At 31.4% G+C, this 23,131-nt stretch overlaps 2 protein-coding genes across 2 annotated transcripts in view; both read right to left on the reverse strand.

The window, feature by feature from the left end:
- The window catches only part of MS3_00009548 (uncharacterized protein), a 27,075-nt gene extending 16,228 nt beyond the window's left edge, over positions 1–10,847 (reverse strand). Inside the window, exons 1-3 of the mRNA XM_051217923.1 lie at positions 10,527–10,847; positions 5,054–5,098; positions 2,323–2,446 (exon numbers count right to left, since the gene is read on the reverse strand). Coding sequence (XP_051064360.1) covers positions 2,323–2,446; positions 5,054–5,098; positions 10,527–10,567 — 210 coding nt within the window. The 5' untranslated portion in view covers positions 10,568–10,847. The remainder of the gene's footprint in view (positions 1–2,322; positions 2,447–5,053; positions 5,099–10,526) is intronic.
- Positions 10,848–13,934: 3,087 nt separating this feature from the next.
- On the reverse strand, positions 13,935–15,406 carry MS3_00009549 (uncharacterized protein; the record flags this gene model as incomplete). Its single annotated transcript, XM_012939754.2, has 2 exons — positions 13,935–14,076; positions 15,228–15,406. 2 exons carry the CDS (start codon positions 15,404–15,406, stop codon positions 13,935–13,937), a joined length of 321 nt encoding a protein of 106 aa, XP_012795208.1.
- Positions 15,407–23,131: the final 7,725 nt, after the last annotated feature.

Below are 23,131 nucleotides of genomic sequence, written 5' to 3' on the forward strand. Positions count from 1 at the left end.
TCAGAACTCCAGGACATCTATCTTAAAGCTAGTCGCTAATGAGCACACGATTATTATCAGTATAGAGATTTTAAAAGTTGAATTCACGAGTCGATCTAAGCTAGTTAAACATTAAAACCACTCGATCGCGTCCCAAAAGTCTAGAGGTTAGGTATTCGCGTGTAAGACCAAATGTCGTTGATTCAAATCCCACATGCGGGGATAAGTCTCATACTGGAACAAGATGGCCGCCTAATGATTCCAAGTTTTCAATAGTGGTCTAACTTAAATCGGCTCGTGAATTCAATTATAAAAAGAAAAAACAACATACAACCTCTAATTATTGATTTATTATTTTATATTTAATTTAAATGGACTGATTAGTTATTTTGAATCAATGATCTATTCTATTGATCAATAATAAATTATATAATATATATAAGCATTATTATTGACTTTTATTTGTCTCTATCAAACCGGTAGAGAAATATCAAACTGTCATATAACCAATTATTTTCCCATATCAATTGAATTATATTAAATCTATTAAAATAATATAATCGATTGATATAAACACATAGTAACAATGTTAAAAACTCTATCACTTTAAGCTTCATTATATTGGCTTCATCAATCATGTTAGATCGTTTTACTTAATGAGATCAATGGAACTGTTTACATCTACAACAATCTATTTTATTCTATGTTTATAAAATGATATTGATCATTAAATACTTGGACGGAATTTCTATATTATTCGGATTTATATTAGATTGATGTAAACAGGAATATGTAGAGACGTAAAGGGACAAAAAAAAGAGAGAATGTGTTAATTTGATGAGTTTCCAAGTGACAATATTCAATGTACATAGAAGAATGTTCAAAGAAACAAAAAATAACCGTTTGACATTAATCTAACATATTTGATATTGACAGTGAAAATACTTGACAACAAAACTCTCTTACAATGGTGGTTAGAATAAGCTTGTCTATTTTATAAACTAAACATTTATTAATACCTTGAAATGAGATTCATTTTCTTAGAATCATCGCTTCACTCATTAAAAAAGAAAACAATGTGTAACTGGGATCTATAACATTGTACTAAGATTGAAAAATGACAACAACAACAAAAGAAAAAACAATTTACATTTCCTAAATAATAAGTTAATAAATCTGAATATTGATCATTCCTTGTAGAATCCATCTCTTAAAACTAATAATATAGATTCTATGCTTCTAAAATACAATTACACTGAATGTAATCATACCATAGAAAGAGTTTTCTACAAGGCTAAAGATGCTAATATAGTATGAAAAAAGTTTTGAATACTTCATTATGAATATTTAAAAGGAAACGGATTAAATAAAGAGAGTATCACTTCTGGTAAGTTATCTATTGTTGGTGGATATACATAGCATTGAAAAATACTTGTATTTGTTCATTTTGCATAAACAGTATTTTGGTGATAATACTTAAATGATCTTGTCGACAGTTCGATAAGAATTCTTATTTCAAATCAAACATCTAGAACACGTAAGTGAAATATTGAAATTATCACTCGTTGTTTATGTTATGTTTTACAGAAATACTTTTGGAGTGGGGGATTGAAAATAATCTATTGAGTAAGGAATTGCTCTTTTTAATTCGATCTTCACTCTAATATCCAATGATATTCATATAAGTATATGGAAACTATTAAAACAATCAAAGTAACTCGTGAATTAATGTTAATAATGCAGTAGACTACTGAAATAATCCTAATAAATTAAAAGTATAGATTATTTTTTTGAATAAGAGATTTACTTGTAATAAATAAATAGATATTTTCAGAAAGGGGTTTGTGGAGATTTCACTAAGTTTGCTAGTTGAAATCATGAGTCAATTGAAGCTTGAACACCATGGAAAACCTGGAAGCACTGGACGGCCGTTTCGTCTTAGTATGGGACTCTTCAGCAGTGCGCATCCACGATCTCTCCCCCCGTGCAAGATTTGAACCCAGGACCTAACTATCTCGCGCTCGAGCGCCTAACCATTAGACCAGTGAGCCGACCGGCATCCAAAGCTGTTAATGTCTAACTTCAACCGTATTTCCAAAACTATTTCAAAAAAATAAACTTGCCAAAACATTAGCCATTGAAAACTATGTAATATGAAATGAGTGAATACTCAGTTTAAATAAATTTGTAAATAAGAATAGAGTTATAACCCTGAATCAGTATGTTATCATCTCCACAAAACCCCTTCTGATATTTTCTTTCATTTTAAACAAATGAAAACATGAACTCAATTTATCCAACAACAAAAAATACTATCACTTTATTGTTTATAAATTAACTTACTTCATAGTAATATCGTTTTTGTGATATACTGGACACACGAAAGGCAGAACATATCGGTAAAACAAAACCACACATGCCCTCGAATAGAGCAAATAGTAATAGAAGTGAAGACATTGCAGAAGATCTGGAAAAGATTTTGTTAATAATTAAAATTGAACAAAAACAAATCTGATGACAAATGGTATTAGTATTAAAAAGTTACGATATAAAACGTTAGTATTTTTTGGTTTAGTAATAATTTCATTTGATTACAATTAACTGATACGACTACCTGGACATTGATTTTGTGCAAGTCATTATTCGATAACGAACATGTCAATAATCCTAAAGAAAATCGTGAACTGCCTGGTACTATGACCTCAATCCCTTCGTATCTTAGTCAGTGATGTTAAAACTGACCATTTTGTCCTATGAATCAAATAAGATAACTTCACTGATTCCTGAGTAACTGTCAATTCAATTGTTATTTTCGTTGGATAACCATGCGTCAGTAAATCGTCTACACTACTCAAAAGGACATAAATAGTCTCTGAAGTGTTCTCACTACCCGATGTTGATCTCTAAGATAATCAATCCACCCTATCAATTATGTAATCACTTTTTTCACGTTAGAATGTTATTATAGACTATGAACAAAATATCTTGTGGATAGGGTGATGTAGAAAATCAATAATGACAAAGGAAATTGATAAGATCATCGTTATTTTCTTGTAATGTTCTTTGAAACACTAAATTAGTTCAGTTCATTAAATAGTATAATACAGCTCTAGGGCGTTTGACATTTATTAACTTTTCGATTAGTTCAGATTTTCAAGCTATTCACAATATGTAGTTATGAAAATTTAAGAAATGACTAGATTACGTTTTAGTTTAGTGTTATCACAAATGTAAGAATGATGTAAAACAGAATGATACATTAGCTGACGGAGATTCTTCAACAGTTGACATTCAAACCACATCCTTGATCATAAATATAAGTTCTCGGTATAGCAGTCTACAACACGTAGCTAAATCTCTGTTTCTAAATAAATACTTGAAAGCCTTTAAGAAACTAACCTTAAATTAGTGATTATTGTATATTTCTATTGATTTTTATCAGAAGGAGTTTTGTGGAAATTGTGATTTTAATAGTTAAGTTCTTGAGTCAAATAAAGCTTGACCACCATTTAAAAACTGGAAGATCTGGAAGGCCGTTTCGTCCTAGCACAGGACCCCTCAGCAGTGTGCATCTATGATCCCGCTCGTGGGATTTACAAGCTTCAGTTTCTATAGACTGATATGCCAGTTTCAAATGAAAGTCGATCCGACACAATTCTCACACTGATGCTTACAGACACTATTCACTCCTTTATCATTATATTCTATCTTTATTTACTGACTGGTTGGATATCAAAAAGAATGGTTCGTTAATGATTATAATAAATAAATTTGTTCCGTGTGCCCAGATCATGAGAGACGAATTGATTCGGACTTAAATTGCAGCAAAAAAAAATAATAATGAAGTTTGAGCGAAATACTTAGGAATACGATTACATAGCTTTAATATATCCTGTTTTCGGAAAAAAAACTTTTTTTAAACTTATCAAGTATCCTGTGGTATTTAAGGAATTCAACCCGTTTTTGCGTCACTTTATCAAGCTATCAATACTAAATACGAAAACTAACTTTTGGAATAGCTTTATTGAGAAACGTGAATATCCGAAACCTTAGTAAAAAAACTCTTCGAAACTACATGCATCTAAACCACCGTTCTCTTAAACGACTAACACTGAATTACTTCATCGTGGTGATCTTACTTTTCCCGGAAATTGGATTCAATATCACATTGATACCACATACATTCTAAGATTTACCATATGAAGAATGTAGAAAGTTCAATGAACAGGTCGATACCGTTATATAGAAACACTCTGAAGACATGACTTTAAATCCCATGATGACTTTAAAAAAGATAGAATAGTACACTACGTGTTCAGTTATTCTAGTATCGCGTTATCCATCCTTCAAATGTATATATTATCCCTTGATCCAAAACTTTTTTGAAACACTGATGAATGTTAATGAAATTCAAGAAAAAACACAGTTTAAAAGCCACCTCAAATAAATATCTGATTTAATTGCATTCCCTGAAAAGAATTTAGAACAATTCAAATTGACTGTTCTTGATTACAAACACTTATACATTGATACAAATTATACTTCAAAACGACTCCTATTGATTGTGACTTGGAGTGGGATTAAAGATGCGAACTTTGCCTTATCTGGGACAGCTAGCATCAAACGACGTTTGTCGAAAACTGGAACGAAGTGCCAATATCAAAGAATTTGTTCAAGATGCACATACAGGAAAAACGACTGACTAATTGCAGTTCTTACTATCAGCAATAAGACAATACAAGCCTTTACATATATCTATTTTTAATGTCTTGATTTATGCCATAAAATAAGTCTTTTTCTACTTTCACTATAACTATTAATCCCCAATAATCAATAAACCGATGAGTTAAATTATCCCTTCCTACACAAATTCATTACGTTTCATTGAACATATGTTGTTTCGAAGGCTTTTAGAACCTTCTTTTTCTCTGAATTCATACAATAAAATGATGATAGTTGAATATTCAACTTTAAACTGAATGGTATTAAATAAACGAGTATTAGTAAAATAACTATGATCGCTTATGTCTAACTAATTGTAATTAAGTTAAATCTCAACAATAAAAAGGTTTACCTTCTATCCGAAATATCATAGTCCGCGAGTGCCACACTTGGCCGACTGAAAGAAAAGTGATAAATATACTGTGAAATTCTATGGCAGAAACCAAAAGGCTTTAAAAAAGATAAAACTTATTCAGTGAAATGAATTCAGCACTTGAAAACTATCAAAATTCAGACAGCAATGATTAGCTATTTTATGTTACTGATAAGTTACAGACAAGAACAAAACACCAATACAATAATTTAAGGTTTTCATCAGTTATAACTCATTTAAATCACTAGTTATTTGAATAATAAACACTTTTTATTTTGTCCTGATTGCAAAGGGTTATACTACTGTATAACCAATATATTGTAACTAACTAGTGTAGATTTGGATATAGGCCATTTTAAGTTGATAATGATAATTATGAAAAGCAACATAAAATGAAAAGACAAATAAATAATGTCAACACTTAATTTGCATATTATGACAGATTTCATACCATTTTACAAGGACCGTCAAATTATTGTAACTAAGCTTATAATTAGGCAAGTACTATAGAAGACGTTCATACAGATGTTTTAAGTATATTATGAAATGAGACTTTATGTAAGCCACTTCAGAAGTTATATTTTGCTGAGATATTTACGCGATTCAATAGATATTTTTTAATTAGGAAATTCAAGGCTCATGTAACGAAATGTTGTATCTCGTCAAAATGTCTTATTGTGCTTAGTGAACCGAAAATCCTCATCTAAATGAGATTATATAACTTGTGTGAGTAGATCACTGATGAGAAAAGACATACACATAAATCCATAAAACGCAAATTGAAGGATCTCAGTGATCACCATTATTTCAATATTAGTATTCTAAAAAATAATAAAGTTATAAAGTTAATTATAAAGTTATCTTTCAATAGTTGAAATCATGAGTCAGTTGAAGCTAGATCACCAAGAAAAACCAGGAAGCACTGTACGGCCGTTCCATCCTAGTGTAGGACCCCTCAACAGTGTGCAGCCACGATCCTGCTTCACGAGATTCGAACCCAGGACACATCGACCTCGCGCGCGAGCGCTTAACCATTAGACCACTGAATTGACGTCCAACGATGTTAGTCTAACTTCTAGGTTCGAATCTCGCGAGGGTGCATTGCTGAGGAGTCCCACACTAGGACGAAACGGCCTTCCAGTGCTTCCAGGTTTTCCATGGTAGTTTAACTTCAATTGGCTCATGAGTTCAACTATTGAAATCACTAAAATCTCCACAAAACCCCTTCTGATTATAAATTTTATTTGGCTTAACAACTCTTATAATAATAAACTGATAATGTGATTTTGGACATGTGTGAGAGATGACCCGGTGATTCATGATAATAGCAGTATGAATCAAGCGTTATCAACTAAGTAATTCTTACTTAAATGTAATGTTAAATCACACAAAGTAGACATATAAAGTAAATTAGTTTGAGTTTTATTGTCTGTGACTAGAACGTAGACCGGTTGTTTATCTCTGAAAATGTCATTCATACAGTGAGAGGACTTGTAATATCTGAAGTGATTTTTGAGTTATAAATATTTATCATGAGATTATTCCCAGAAAAGAGACACATCAGTTGTTTTGATGGAGTTTTTTTCTCTGAGCTGAATGGTTTGGTCGTGGAGCTTTCATCGTTCTTCTGAACGACATCATCAGCACAAACTTCAGGTAGACTTCATCCACCTGAGCTACAAATCTCCACCACACACCAATTGTCTTCATAAACAAATATATGGGAGTTTTCTTTATCTTATTTCCAGTAATAGATCTCTTATATCTCGGTATTTCTAACAGCAGGTTTAATTTAATTTTTATTCGATAACTGTAGTGATTTGTTTGGGTTTTGTGTTGTTGTGTCTACAGGAAATAATATACCACAAGAGTTATGATGCAGACGTTTTCGTAGTAACATTTCAGAACAGATTTCAAGCTTTCTTCACACAGATATTCTATAGATATAGATTCTAGATTCATTTTTGTTCATTTGTGAAGTGTTAAACATAATAATTTCCCAGATTTTGACACCTTTATGGTTATGTGCTCAGAAAAATTAGGACTATGAGAGTGAACACTGATAAGAAATGTCGTCATTTCGAAGATTCTTTCGATTTACAGGTATTTCAGATATCAACTTGATAACTCCAGATTATAAATGTATATATGGTTGAATTATCAGGGATCTGATATACTTAGTCGTTACCTGTGATGAGCGTAAAGGTGAATTCAAAATGGTAGTGTACATTATCGATAAATATCACATATATTGTGATTAATTCATATACCAAATGTCTTATAGTTTTCATACAGCTGCATAATTTTATGAAGATGAAGAATTTAGTGTTATTGAATGCTTGTTTATTACTGTTTCCAACTTCAAACCTTGTTATAAGATTATCACAATGGACAATATCTACTACCTCATTCAGATCTACGAATTAGGACTAATAGATTATATTTATTTATAAACCACTTGAAATTCATTTGATTTATATTAAGTTATTTTAACTTGTCTGAAATATGTGAATTTAGTATGGCATAATGTTTTAAAAAAATATGCTAGGTTGAAATTGTTGTGGCGTGAGGTGCCCGAAACCCCCCTCAACTGACTACTTGAAAGAGAACACAAGGTTGAGTGAGGGGGTATATTGGACTACCGAGTGAAATGTACAAATGCTCATTCATATATACAACTCTATTCTTAGGAAATTGACCACAATGAAATGTACTTGACCTTTAAATCACTTCTGATAGCCATCAATTGACCTTTTCATTAGACTACTTTTGATTGGCTATCTATATCAGAAATTGAAATTGAAAATCTACGTAGTAATATTTTTATATCTAATTAAACTGAATGACAATAGTGCAAAACCTTTAAACTGTGTATGTAATTTATTTAGTAGAATTTAGTAGTATTAAAAATGAGAATTTGCAATTCTTTATCAACTGCATGGTAATCGGTTAGTGTTTACAGAATTAATTACAGTATGGAGAGTGCAGGAGAATCCAGGACGCGCTTTTCGTTTTACCTGGGACTAGTCATTTGGATGTACCTGCATCCCAGAGTTGATGTTCACTCCGAGACTCGAACCCAGTGCCGTTCGATTCAAACGCTATCGCGTTATCCACTTAGCTACTGAGTCCTGAAAGCCACCTGCTTGTGCAATGGGGTGAAGTTTAAATTCACTTGGTGTTGTTTTACTTGTATCTTCCCATTGATATTTGAGACTGCAATTGATCAGTTACTTACTGGCATATGTGCTAAATGGACAACGCGATGACGTTTGAAGCAAACAGTACTGGATTCAAGTCCCAAAGTGAACATCAACTCTAAGATGAAGGTATATCCAGCTGACGAGTCCAAAATAGGACTAAACGCGCGTCCTGGATTCTACTGCTAGCCACCATCCATCTTTGCTTAAAAAGCTTGTGAATTAAGGCAATATCGAGCCAATACGCACAGGATGCACATATGCCAATAGGAGACTGATCAATTGCAATCCTAAATAACAATGGGAAGATTCAAGTAAAACAATTCCAAGTAAATGTAAGGAGAGTGGTGAGGTGCAAGGAAATAAATTTCTTTTTCGCTCTTTCTCTTTAAATAATTGTTACTTTTATTGGGAAAAAGTGTGTAATATTCATGGATTTTCAAAGTACCAATAAGAAGCAACAACTTATCTTACTAACCGAAGTTAGAGCATACCATCGATATTGGTTGAGAAACTTATTATATCTTGAAATGACTGAAGTTTAAAATATGAACTTTACAACACCCAAATCCGTAGCCCGAAATAACTCTGTTCACCACGAAACGTCAAGCTCTTGGCTTCAAATCCATTTGGCATCAATGTGTACTTCAAGACTCTGAAAGGTGTCAATTTTGTGTTGATTAATGCCTTTGAGTTAGGTAGTCACTGAAAACCGAGAATCACAAGATTTCTGTTTCTCCTAATTATGGGACTTCTTTGAAACCCATATTTATGACCCAACAGAGATTGAACTAAAGACTGTCAAGTCTAGTGTTAAGGGTTATGTCTGTCCAATCCTTTCTGGTTTTCACTGATTGTCTAATGTAGGCTACAAATATGCGACTCCTTTTGTTAGTGATGGTTAATTGTTGATCGGTGTGATGATCACAAAAGAAACTTATGTAGTTACTATTATTATTAATAAGTATGTTTTTAACAACATTAAATCAATCAAGTAACTGTATATCATTAATACACATATTTGGATATAGTGGTAATTCATTACTTGAAATTAGTTTACATCACGCACGAGCATCAGTTTAAGAATCAATGATCATACATATGTATTTAATAACTGTTCTGTGTTAAGTAAACAAGCACAACACTGAATTGAGCAAAGAATAGGAAGATTTATTGGCAAACAAGATACAGTCATATCAATTAGACAATCTTTAACTAAACAAAAAAATTCGAAGTTAGTGATGTAAACACTTTTTGAATGTATGCCTTCTTCTTGTAAAATATTGTATATGTAAAATAACATTGTAAATAAGCTGTAAAGTGATCCATTGACGTCTGTCGCTTAAACGTTATTCATACTGTAGTTATTTCAGTAAAATACCTACATTGATAGACAAATGTCTGAAAGTTTTATTTGCAATATTATACAATCTAATAAATGTCTCCTTTAACAAGCATACTGTCCAACTTAAAATCCCAACTACATAAAGATTTGATTGAAAAACATCATTCCCATTACAATCATGAATTAGGTAAACGACTGATATAAATTAAAGTGAGTAATTATTTGTTATCTCTCAGTAATAAACAATTAAAGCTAGACCACCATGGAAAACCCGGAACAACGGAACGGCTTTTTCGTCCCAGTATCGGATTTCTCAGCAGTGCGCATCCACGATTTCGCTTGCGGGATTCGAACTCAGTGCCTATCGGCCTCGCGCGAGAATACTTAACCTGTAGACCACTGAATTGACATCCAATGGTGTTAATGTCTAACTTCAATTATTTCATGAAATTGAGCCACCGTCCACCATTGTGTTCAGTGAGTTACTATCTCACAACAGACCCGGTTGAACTCCACTGATCACAACTTCTGACTAGCAACTTCAGGAAATACATCTTAGAGACAATCACTAATAAGCACATGATGATTATCATCAGAAGGGGGTTTTGTGGATGCACACTGCTGAGAAGTACCACACTAGGACGAAACGGCCGTTTAATGCTACCAGGTTTTTCTTGGTGTTCTAGCTTTAATTGACTCATGAATTCAACTAATAAATTACTAAAATATCTACAAAACCCCCTTCTGATAGTAATCAATTACAATGATAATTCCCACAATGAGTATTAATCATTCATATATGATTTTATTTTTATTGAAATAAGAAAAAAATCTATATTCTCATGTATAACAAAGAAAACAATGTTTTATTTCGAATTTTGTTAAAATTAACCTTTAACACACTCACTTTGTAACTGTCGGACTGAATTTACGTGTATTTATCCACATGTTAAACTTTCATTTTGTGAGCTTCACTAATGAAACTATGAAAGTTAATTACTAATATAAGTCTGTACTTTTAAATTATATTTATATATGATAAACGTATTCAAATGTTCAATATATGCCACTTGACAATGAATAAGACCATTATTATCATTGTTGTTGTTCAGTTTATTAATTTAAACAAAACTATTGAATATGTATTGTATGTGACATAATGAATTTGTGTTAAAATGTATTGTCTAACTTTATTACATACATCTGAACAGATACTTTTTGCGTAAAGTCATGGATACAAATTTATAGGTGACATCAATGTATACAGTTTATGTATGATTTCATATCGAGCCATAATATTTTTTTTAAAAATTTTTTATTCAATAAGTATTCATAATAATGATGATAACTTGACTAAATATTTAATCGGTTTTTTAGTGTATGATCTACCTGAGAATGACCGTCCTACTGAAAGCTTATAAATGGATAGAATAATGTTTAAACTTTTACTGTTTCTATAAGCTACAAGTTTTAAGCACCTGTACACTCATTTAAACAAACACATTCCTCATGTTTCTTAAAAATAGCGTTAAATAGTACAATTTATCCTGAAAACTTGATAGTACCAACAGACAAGATGGAAATAAGGAAGAATGGACAGGAAAAAAAATATTGACTTATCAAAACAAAATTGTGGCACAACGAAATGTTGTATCAATAAAAGCAATGACGGCAATTACCCACAATGAATACAATATCACGGGAACGTGAATGTATCTATTCAGCTATTCAGTCTGAATAGTTTGTATGATAAAAAAACTCAAATCTTACAGCTCAATTACATTTTCCGTTCATTCAAATCCCTTCACAGTCTAATATTTTGAACTAATTATCATTCTTGTATGCGAAAATGCCCCATTCCTGTCTACAACAGAGAGTTCTTCAGAGAACGTTGAATTTCATATTTAACTGTCCTTATTTAAATAACTAGTGAGAACTAGGAAGCATTAGGAGTTCTAGTATAGGATGAAATAACCATTCAAAGTTTCTAAGCTTCAAATGGTTGTCTAACTAAGATCACTTCGTGATATTAGTTACTTGAAATAGTTTATTTTATTTATGAAACATTACCACCTAACATGATAACAGTTGTTTTCAATTTTGTCACATATTCACCAGTTATTCGACTGATTTCTAACCTAGAAGAATCTACAATTTACTGTTAGACTGAAACCTATTAAATATATAAGTTTTTTTTCCATAGCTGTTCCATGTTACCAGGCAATCTATCAAAGAATTTATATAAACATTTCTTCTAACTTCAGAATTTCATAAACTTGATTTTCCAATTGTCGAATAATATGAAATTGTAACATTTACTGATAGTCGCAGTATAAGTGACAAACTTTTCATGCGACATTTTACTTAAAAGATGATGATTTTCGAAGTTTATCATCACAGTTTGTCAGTTTCTAAATATAGTATTCTCCATTTTAATAGTTAAGTTCATGAGTCAATTAAAGGCAGACCACCATGGAAAACCTGGAAGCACTGTACGACCGTCTCGTCCTAGTACGGGACCCTTCAGCAGTTCGCATCCACGATCTCGCTCAACGAGATTCAAACTCAGGACATATCGGTCTCGCGCCACCACCCACCATTGTCTTAAGTAAGTTACTGTCTCACAACAGACCCGGTCGGACTTCATTGATCACTGATTCCCACTAGAACTCCAGGAAATACCTCTTACAGACAGTCACTAATGAGTACATGATGGTCCAGGGGTTAGGCGTTCCCTCGCGAGACCGATAGGTCCTGGGTTCGAATCTTGTGGAGTGGAATCGGGGATGCTCACTGCTAAGGAGTCCAATACTAGGACGAAATGACCGTTCAGTGCTTCCAGGTTTCCCATGATGGTCTAGCTTCAATAAACGCATGAATTCAACTATTAAATTACTAAAATCTCCTCAAAACACCCCTCTCTGATCATAAATATTTTCTAACAAATCCTACTACTGTTTGAATTTATCGAATTTACACCTTTATAACATTATGCTATAAATGACTACAATTACAGTAATAAATATTAGGAATGTTATAGATCACAATATGTAAATATATAAATAACATGCCTCATTCACCAAAGTTTATTCTTACAAAAAAATTACAAAGCGATACATAATACTAATAAATATCACTAAGCAATCAAAATAACCGAAATCCATAATTTCCGGTTAATTATCTTCAAACGGTTTATCATAAAACTTTACTTCTTATAGTATCTACAATTCATATAACATTTCTACTCATTTATTGACATTCGTCTAAAACATAACATGCCATAATAAGCTAAATGAAACTATTCAATAATACTGTTGGGGGATTTGTTGTTAAACTTTGTAGTTTATATCACAGACTCATTTCCAAATTGATGACTGAAGGGTAGTTTCATCTCTGGTATAGGATTAATCAACAATGAGTATTCATGATCCTACAGTATTCCATCTGTCTTTAGCTATTGATGGTCTGTGATTGTATGTCATCGTTTAAAAAATAACATTCATTATAATCTCTTTGCATACTAACTAATTATCACTAATATTTCAATGAATAAACATCTGTCAACTGTGTATCGGATGAAAATTATTGATTGCTGACTGTTCACGAAGCATACTTTTCATTTGTGAAGCTTTTCAAGATATTCTGTTGCAAGAAATATTAAAGATAACTAGGGTGATAAATTTGACTGCATACCAGTCAAAAAATATTTCTAAACGACTGTTTAGTTAAGTTGCTTAGTCTGCTCTCTGCACCCTACAGCCATAATAAAGACCCTGTTAGTAGACAGTTAGTATGTTATAAATCAGGTGTTCACAAATATAAATACAGTGAAATAGACAATAACCAGTGGTTTTATCAAAGGAAATTGAAACGTCTTATAGATCATTTACTGGGTGAAGAGTGACACTGTAGTCAGCTAGCTTCATAAAGGTCCATTTTTGAACAGGAATCCAAGTTTGATTTCTTCAGTGATTAAAGAAGTGAATATTTACAAATGACTTTTACTCTAATACCGTATTCACTTACTAAGACTCCATAGTCTAGTAATAAGCTTATGAGTTCACAACAAAAGAGAGGTCCAATGAATCTTCATAAAACTTTAGTTAAATATCGCCGAAGACAAAATAAATGATGGTATAATAACACTCTTTAAAGCTAATTAAATTCAAATCAAGAGAAAAAAATAGATATAGCCTGAATTACCCTTCTTCATGAATTTCAAAGAATGCCTCATTATTACAGTGATTGATGCGTGAGTACTAAGTTATTTCATATTTGCCTAGTTATTGTCCTTGACAAAATTCCATCAATTGAACTACAATTTAGCAACTATTCTAAGTAACTCAATATCACCAGCATCACATTCAGATTTTAGGTGATGGAGATATTCAAGAGGAAACCCTGCTACCTGACAATCTTCAGCAAGACGTACCCACGATTTTGTAGGATCTGATGTTCTAGGTGAGACTATTACCCTCTTTGTTGTTACAATCTACAGAAACTTACAATTTCCTGACTTACTATAAAAGCTTACTACTTCTCTGTTCACTGTTGTTAAGAGGTTATTTAAAACCACTATTTATACCTGTTCCGCCAATCAATATATATATATAAGTATATGGCACAAAGACGAGGTTTTACTGGTGCTATAAATAATGTATCAGTTTTACTCTGTCTCATAAATTCAGTAGAGTTTAGCATACTGTGCATTCAGTCACACTATTAGTTTAAAAGTGAATGTAACTGATCATTTGGTTGAATAAACTGGTTGAGTAGATTTAAACCTGGAAGAGTAGATGAAATATAAACCCCTCTATAAACGGTTTAAAATTTAAGTTGTTATTAATTACAAGGTTATATAATACATTAATGTTTTAAGTAATGGGTATTAAATTAAAAGTTCTCTTTCTGTTTAATCAAATATATTCAGAAGTAGTGATCATTGATAAGGTGGAAATTATTAATACTGAAATTGAAATTCTATTGTCATAACTTTATATGAAGTCGGAAAAACGTTCATTATGTTTAGGTTAAGCCATTAGCTAGTAATTTGCATTAGATCATATTTTTAGTTCATTCTTGTTAACATTCTGAACAATATCAAAGAAATTTTCATTACTAATTACGTAATTACAAAATAACTTTATTAAGGTAATCTCTCTAAAACAGCAAGCGTTGAGCATCTGTTTTTTTGTTTGAATTCGCAACTACCCAACATTGTATATAGACGATTTCAACCTTTCCCAGCGCTGATGATTTTTATGTTCCATGGAAGGTATATTACCTTCATACTACTGAGCCAACATCGGTGGTTTAAACTCCTAGTATTATCCAAGTACATATACCCTATTTATATGTAAAATACTGAATACCAAACTGTTTATTTATGAACAACACGCTTATCACGAAGCTTCACAGTCTTCATTAACACTATTAGTGAGCAGTAGTGTAGAGTTTTATACTTTAACGGAACAACTGTTAACTTCTTACAAGTTTTTCATAGTTACCAAGTCAGTTTACAATGTAAACTACAAATATGGTACCATTTCAAAAATGTATAAATAAACAAGTTATTATAAACGATAAATAATATATTTTTTTGACTTACAGTATATGATCAACTAATAATGACACTATATTATCAAAATTTCCATATACAAATGTACTTAATAATATAGGTGATACACGTTCAAATATAGATGGCATTATCATATAAAATCCAATGAGTATTTTAGCTAACCATTTAGGAGAAATTCTACGAATTTCAATCGTAATCTCATTCTGCATGTTTGGTTTTCTTCTTCTTCTTCTAATTATTATTATTGTTATTTCAACTTCCCATCGTCAGAATATTTATGCCTTAATGTTATATACATATGTAATTTGTGTTATAGAAATGTTGTATAATATGTAATTGTTAACATTTACAATGGACGTGGTCATTAAACTAATACCAGCCTCATTCAAAAGTAATGGATTATGCCTATACAAATAATCAATTCAATTTTATTCATTTATAGTTATAGTTAAGTAGATAAGTAGATATAACAGACAGACAAACAAGTAGATAGCACATAATGTAACCAAAAGACAATCACTTGCAAAAAAAAAACAAAAAAACAAATTACACACAATAATCAATGTTATTTGTTTGATCAAACTTATAATTGTTGTTTACAATTAAATAGACGAAAATCACAAATAAGCAAACAAAAAAATCATAATTATCACAATGTATCTTTTTTTCCTTCATTATTCACATTGCAATTTATTAGCTTAGTGATTATTTTTTTTTAAATGGATCTATGTATACAGTAAATAGTTTTCATTTATGAGAAGAATCATTCAGTATTTATTGAATATGGAACTAATTGTTTTTATGTTAACCAATGAGAACTTCTCTAGAGAAGGGGGAGAGAGTGAAAATTTATGTGCTCAATGTTTAATAAAAAAAGCTTATTGAACAAATGTAAGTTCATTTACATTTACAGATAAAACGTGTTGTTTAAAAATATCACTAAATTTAAACAATTTTAAGTAAAGATGGATAGTGGCTAGCAGTAAAATCCAAGACACGCGTTTCGCTCAGCTGACGAGTCTTAAATAGGACGAAACACGTGTCCTGGATTCCACTGCTAAACACTATCCATCTTTGTTTAAAAAACACTTGTGACTTAAGGCTATATCGAGGTAATCCACACAGGATGCACATATATCAACACGAGACTGACCAATCGCAATCCTAAATAACGATGGGAAGATACAAGTAAAATACCAAATGAATTTAAATTTAAACAAGTTTCTAATTCAATTAACTTTTGACCAAAAAATTGTGAACTGAAATCTTAATCCAAAATATTTTGATTTAAGCAAAGACAAGTAAACAACTCAATTAAACACGGTTTTTAAATAAGAAAGATTAATTCAGTGAAGAATTCTCTTTACGGAAAATTCATTTTCAAAGCTGTACAAACGCAAATATATATATTTATTTCTACAGGATGATAATAATAATGATAATAAACGTCATTTAGACATGGTGACAGTGAGGTAAAATAAATAAAGGTATAAAAAGAAATTTTTTTAAAAAACAAGGTATGGTTAATAATCGTTTGATTGTTAATGGCTTAAGTATTCATCAAAAGATAGATAGGGGAATTATCATTGGGAAAGGATGGCTCAGTATGATAACAGGAAATGTTGAAGTTAAAATTAAATGTAATCAGGATCATCGTAGAAACAGAAATAAGCTAGTTGAGGGTAGCAGATTCAAGAGGAAGATGAAAGGTGAGGCAGATGGCCGTAGAAGAAGAGTACGAAGAAAGGAAGAAAAAAGAAAAAAAATTATAAAACATTAAGACCATAGTAAAAGAAGAGGTTGTGCCAATCTCTTTTGCACACACAATTCTGGCTTTTCCAAATGTATGGCTATTGCTTCGGCAATGCAAACAAGATGCAATATAATTATCTTTGGAAGACTTCTATTTACCTTGTAGATGACTTTGAAAGCAGAGTTCATGAGAATAAAATTAAATGTTATTCCAAGTGAAAAGTAGATATTTTTACGCCAAATAGAAAGGTATATTTAACATTTTTTTATACCATCGCTGATCATAATCAAACTCCCTTTGTCAAAATGTGGTAGAAAAAACTGAAATTTATTAAGAACATACTGAGGTATCAGACGATACAAAACACTTCCATAGATTGAGTAGTGAAAATAACTTTTCGGAGGTAATCTATGTTAACGGAAGGAATTATTAATATTATTAATGGCTTTATTCAATACTATAATTTTGGTACAATATAGAATTCTCAGCACAAATTTCTCAACAAGTTTCCTTTTCTTATTGCTTTATTGATCTAGACGATAAATATTGAAATCTTGTAGTGATATTGAGCAATCTTCTTGTAAATTATTTAACAAGTATTCTTGAATTGTAATTACACCACAATTACGATACATGTTTAGACTTAATAGGAACTGAAGATAGTCAACCACTAGACCGTTTGAACCTATTGGAAGTTGTCTAGAGGCCAAATATCCCTTAAACATCTACTCAAAATATAAAGTTGGATGAAGAGTTTATGAGCCTTACATTAAAAACCAGCTCCTCCAAAAGTGCAATTACGTCTACTGTTACTCTCCAGGAATTTCAAAAAGTAGATGCAGGGTTTTCTTTCAAAAACCCTCAACTCCCTGACATCTTTATTTTTAGTATTGAATATTTTAGTGTAATTGGTAGCTCAACGTATACACCAAGCTTTTTAGCGATAATCAACAAGATGTACCCAAACTCTAATCTTAAAAATTTCATGAATACATCATGAAGTATAATAAATGCTACTCGAGTCACTGAATTATTTCCAAATGTTGTACAGTTACAATCATTTAAAAGTGCTTCATTATTCAGAAGGTTAGCAATAAGGATTGATATGTGGGTGAGAATGATAATGATTGATTGTTTGTTTAGTCACACTTGTAGATAGTCTGACAGGCGTTATTTAAGTTATATATTCTCCTGTCCTGTTGATTGTTGTTGGATTGTGTTGAACTGTGTCAGTTTTTGTTGTGGAAATATGTTTACATTCTAGTCAGGCTAATCACGTGTTCTTGATCTGAGTTGTGTTAAAGTCCTGTAGAATAGACACTGGGAGGGAATCTAGTGTACATATTCATCTAAGGTAAATTAACATCCCATTTGTGTAAACATGGTAAACCGAGCGTTATAACAGGAATCTATAAAAGTTTAATTAGTATAACATTGATTAGTTGTATTTTAATAACTTACATATTCATATTGTATATACAATTTTTAAAAGTACTTCAGCTAGTCGTATAAGCAAATGAATTCTTTATAGATACATTCTATTTGAGAAAATATTTAAAAGTAATTTTTACAAAATATTCACTCACATAGGAATATTCCCCATAGTGTTTTTATTATTTAAACACATAAACATTGGTAAGGCTGGGATACTGTCCGGTTTCCCAAACTCAAGCAGGTGGTCTTCTTAGGGGGCCACACCTGGGGCCTTTGACCTACAGGTCCAATCCACAAGGCAGTGAAGCAACATAAGGAGATACAGTCCCATGGTAGCCAGTGACCAACGATTGATTCATACGTTGGGTTATATCATTTATTGTAAACATTAAAAGTTGAAGTACAAAGTACAAATATATATATTATATTCCATATTGTTTCGTTCATTTACTTAAATTGTCTAATGTGTGTTAGAAAAGACTGTGTTCCAGAAAAGAAAAACAATCAAACAACAATTTTGAGGGTTGATGTCATTTAATGAATAAATCGATTGTTGAATGGTTGGCATAAATTATTGTAAAGTAATTATGACTTACAAATAGAATCGTATTTACCACGTTTTATAGAAAGTATCTAACTTTTAGAATTATCGAAGTCTAAAATAATGATAAATCACCTTACGTTGTAGTTAATAATAAATTAGGGAACCACTGAGTTACCACTGAGAGATTTAATGTCATCTGATTTATTTAAAATAAGAAGGTTTAATTCTTGAGCATTACATTCAGTCTATTGAATAAAACCAATGGTACTAGATGGACACAACTTCTCTGGCATAAGTATTAACAGTTAAGGTTTAGCATGAATTCCTCTTAAGGATTTTATTAGACACCATTTGATACTCTAGTACAACAGCATGACGAATACTTTGTTTGTAAGAGTTTTTTGTATAAAGAAGAAAAAAGAACTAAATTAGAAATCTAGACTATGATAGGAATCAAATCAGTTATCTACCGAACTAACACTCGACGAACTGAGCTGTAATATTGAATATCTAAATCATAATAAATAACGGATTTTGTTTGAGTTAAAATGTTTCTTCAAGGGGTAAAAATTCTCTGTTTAAGTGCGCTTATTTGAAATTCTATGCTTTATGGGCACTATTATTACAATGTTTGGTTCTAAGAATGTAACTTTATAAACAGATTTTTAAAGTAAATAGGATACGATGATCGCAGTTCCTCTTCATAAATTTCTTTTAGAATCTTTACTTTAACCAGTCAATGAAAAAAGCTGCCTTCAAACTAAACTAATCATATTATAAATCATAACCAATGTCTTTCTTCAAGGGGGATAGATTACAACCATACTTCAGTGTTAGGCAATTACTCACCAATGGGAACCTATGACTATCATTCCATTTCACTAACTGATAGGAGTTTGAAATATGAAACGACTGTATTACCAAGAAAAATGTTATTTTTAAGATAGTTTACTCATATTCATTCAAAGTAGCCAAAAATGTTTGTTCAAGGTTTCAAATATTACATCAAAAGCACTACACAATTTCTAATATAAAATGTATTCTACTTATGGTACAATTAAAAATAGGTAAAAACTAACTATTTTCGTATAACTATCGTAATCAAGTATAGAAAATTTTCGATACATTCAGTTTGAGCATCTTTCAAAACAGAGTATTAAAGGTAGTCTGCATCATTACCTAATAAGATAAAGATAACAACTTCTGAGTTGCAGAGACAGTAATATAACCGTTATTATTCATAATAAAGACAGACTACCTCATATCATCTGTTGTGACGAACAAATGATATACACCAGTCATAGTGTACAATGATAAAATAGTGTTTACTAATTCTGTAAAAATTCATAACTGACACCCCATAAGATTGATATTATCATAATCTAACACAGAAATTCACAATTAACAATGGCATTGAAATATGACGCAAATCATTTTACGATTTTTACTGGGAAACAAAGTATCGAAGAAGCTTTTTTTCGTGGACCAAACCTATCTGCAGAATTTGTCGGAAGTAAAACGTATGTAATAGCTGTAAAATTTAACTGTGGAATTATTTAGCTATAAAAACCCTTGAATCTAGATAGTTTTGCAAGAAAAAGGGTTTCATAGATTATTATTAACAAGATTGAATGACTCATAAAAATCTTTTTCCCACTTCAGTCTCTATTGCATGAAGTCATCACCGTGTATTTGCCTCATTTAGCACTGTTTTGACTGGATAAGTCATTGCGTCCATAAACTGCATCTCATAAAAAGCTTTTAGTGAGTATTTGTTTAATAATCGACTGAGTGAAGACAAATGTAGTTCCGGTTTCCACCACAGACAGTATAAACATTTGATGAAGTGTACTGCTGAAGAATCAGCAGTTGGGACAAACAAGATGTCTAAGCCATCTAATTTTTTATCGGTTTTCTAATTTATGTTATCCTTTAGATGTACACATAATCTATGTTAACCATTTATCTTTAAACCAAATGTAATCAACTATAAAACAAAACCTGTTTATTTTATTATTTGTTTGTTAAAAAACTAGTGAAGTTTCTATTGAAACATTGAAAAAGCAAGGAATAAAATCTAATAGTTGAGACCATGAGTCATTTGAAGCTAGACCACCATAGGTAGCATATGAGCACTGGACGGCCGTTTCGCCCTATTGTTAGACTTCTTAGCCAGTGTGCATCAACGATCCCACCTAGCGAAATTCGAGCCCAAGACCTGTCAGTCTCTCGCGCGAACACTAAACCACTAGCGACTGAGCAGGCATCCAACGGTGTCAATATCTAACTTCGACTAATCCACGAAATTGAGCGACACATCCACCATTGTCATCAATAAGTTACTATCTCACAGCTGACCCGGTTAAGCTCCACTGGTCACTGCTTCTCATTAGAACTCCAGGAAACACCTCTTGGAAACAGTCGATAGCGAGTATATGAGCATAAGACGAAACAGCCGTCCAATGCTTCCAGATTTTCTATGGTGTTTTAGCTTCAATCGATTCATGATCTCAACTATTAAAATTACTATAATATCCACAAAACCCCTTTTGAATAAAATTTAATTAATAGATATTCATTATATTTACTTACTGAAAGCCTTGGGTTCGAGTCCCACAAGCGGGATCATGGATACGCAACTTTGAGGAATCCCACAATAGGACGAAATGGCCGTCCCGTGCTTCCAGGTTTTCAATGGTGGTTTATCATCAATCGGTTCAACATCTCAACACAATTTCATTCAATCAAATGTAATATATTCATGTAAAATTTCAAAAATCACTAATTACCATTATTAATATGATTCTTATAAGATGTCATACTTAGTGAATAGATATGATTGATGTATTTTTACTTATCCTTATAATAATGACATAATGTTCACATTACAATTATATACATAAAATAAACATTTTACTATTTGACTTTAATTTTAAAAAGTAATTTTTAAAGTGAAAATTATACAAATTCATATACAGAACACTGAGAAAAAGTCTATTGACATATTAATAATGATTGTTGAAAAATGGTAGCAAAGTGAGGACAAGGAGATATTTAGCATTAAAATAAATGTGAATTTTATTTAAAATTATGGTAATGATAATATTAAATCCTAAATAACATTTATGTTTAGTGTAGGATTGTAAAGATTGTTGAATTTGAATTGAGATCATAAACTGATCAATGTTCGACTACTATTGAAAACCTTGAACTACTGGATGGCCGTTTCGTACTAGTATAGGATTCCTCAGCAGTACACACCCACGATCATGTATGTGGGACTCAAACTGAAGAAGTTTGGTTTCGCGCGCGTACGAATAACCTTTAAACCACTGAGTCGGGATTCGACGGTGTTAATGTCTAACTCCGACCAATCGACAACGAGTACGATACTAGAACAAAACGGCCATCCAGTGGTTTCAAGTTTACAGTTGTTGTCAGTTCATGATCTCGATTCAAACTTAACATTAATTTTACCAATTAAAAAGTGTTTAAATAATGATAAATCAACCAACGCACAAAGAATGAATTAAGGTGTGGTGATGACAGCCATTGATGATTAGCTTAAATATTGAGTTAACTTTTGTTACTTCCTAGTGTTAATTCTAACTTTTGATTTCTAATTTCATTTCCCACTACTTCTCTCTTCTGTGTATCATACTATATTACTTACTGATATTCAGTATCACACATAGTCGACACTTTATATAACTCCAACTTTTAGTGCAGTTGACGCTCAATAACATTAAATGATTATATATGTTTATTTTAATTATTGTGATTTTTTGTATTTCAAATATAATTTATTTCATCATATAATCAACTGTGGACAAATACAAAGTGTCAGAATAAATAATTATGTACATAATAATTGTGATACAATTCACCACGCTTAAACTGTACATAATTTGGTATCTTAGTTGATTCAGTCAATTGATGAGTATTCTCATAATACGTACTAAACAACTATCGAAAGCTGTATTTCTCTCGTAAATAGACTCCCATATGACACAAGACAACTCCATTTCTTCATTCTCATCAAAGATTACACTATGTTCTACATAGTTATACACGGTCAACCATTTTACTTAGCTTAAATTAATGAGACTGGGGAAGGTTTAGATACTGTGCATATATATATATATATATATATATATATATATATATATATAGACTGGTCTAAACTGTTTGAATTTCATTATT

This window comes from Schistosoma haematobium, chromosome 7, assembly GCF_000699445.3.
Source record: "Schistosoma haematobium chromosome 7, whole genome shotgun sequence".
NCBI lineage: Eukaryota > Metazoa > Platyhelminthes > Trematoda > Strigeidida > Schistosomatidae > Schistosoma > Schistosoma haematobium.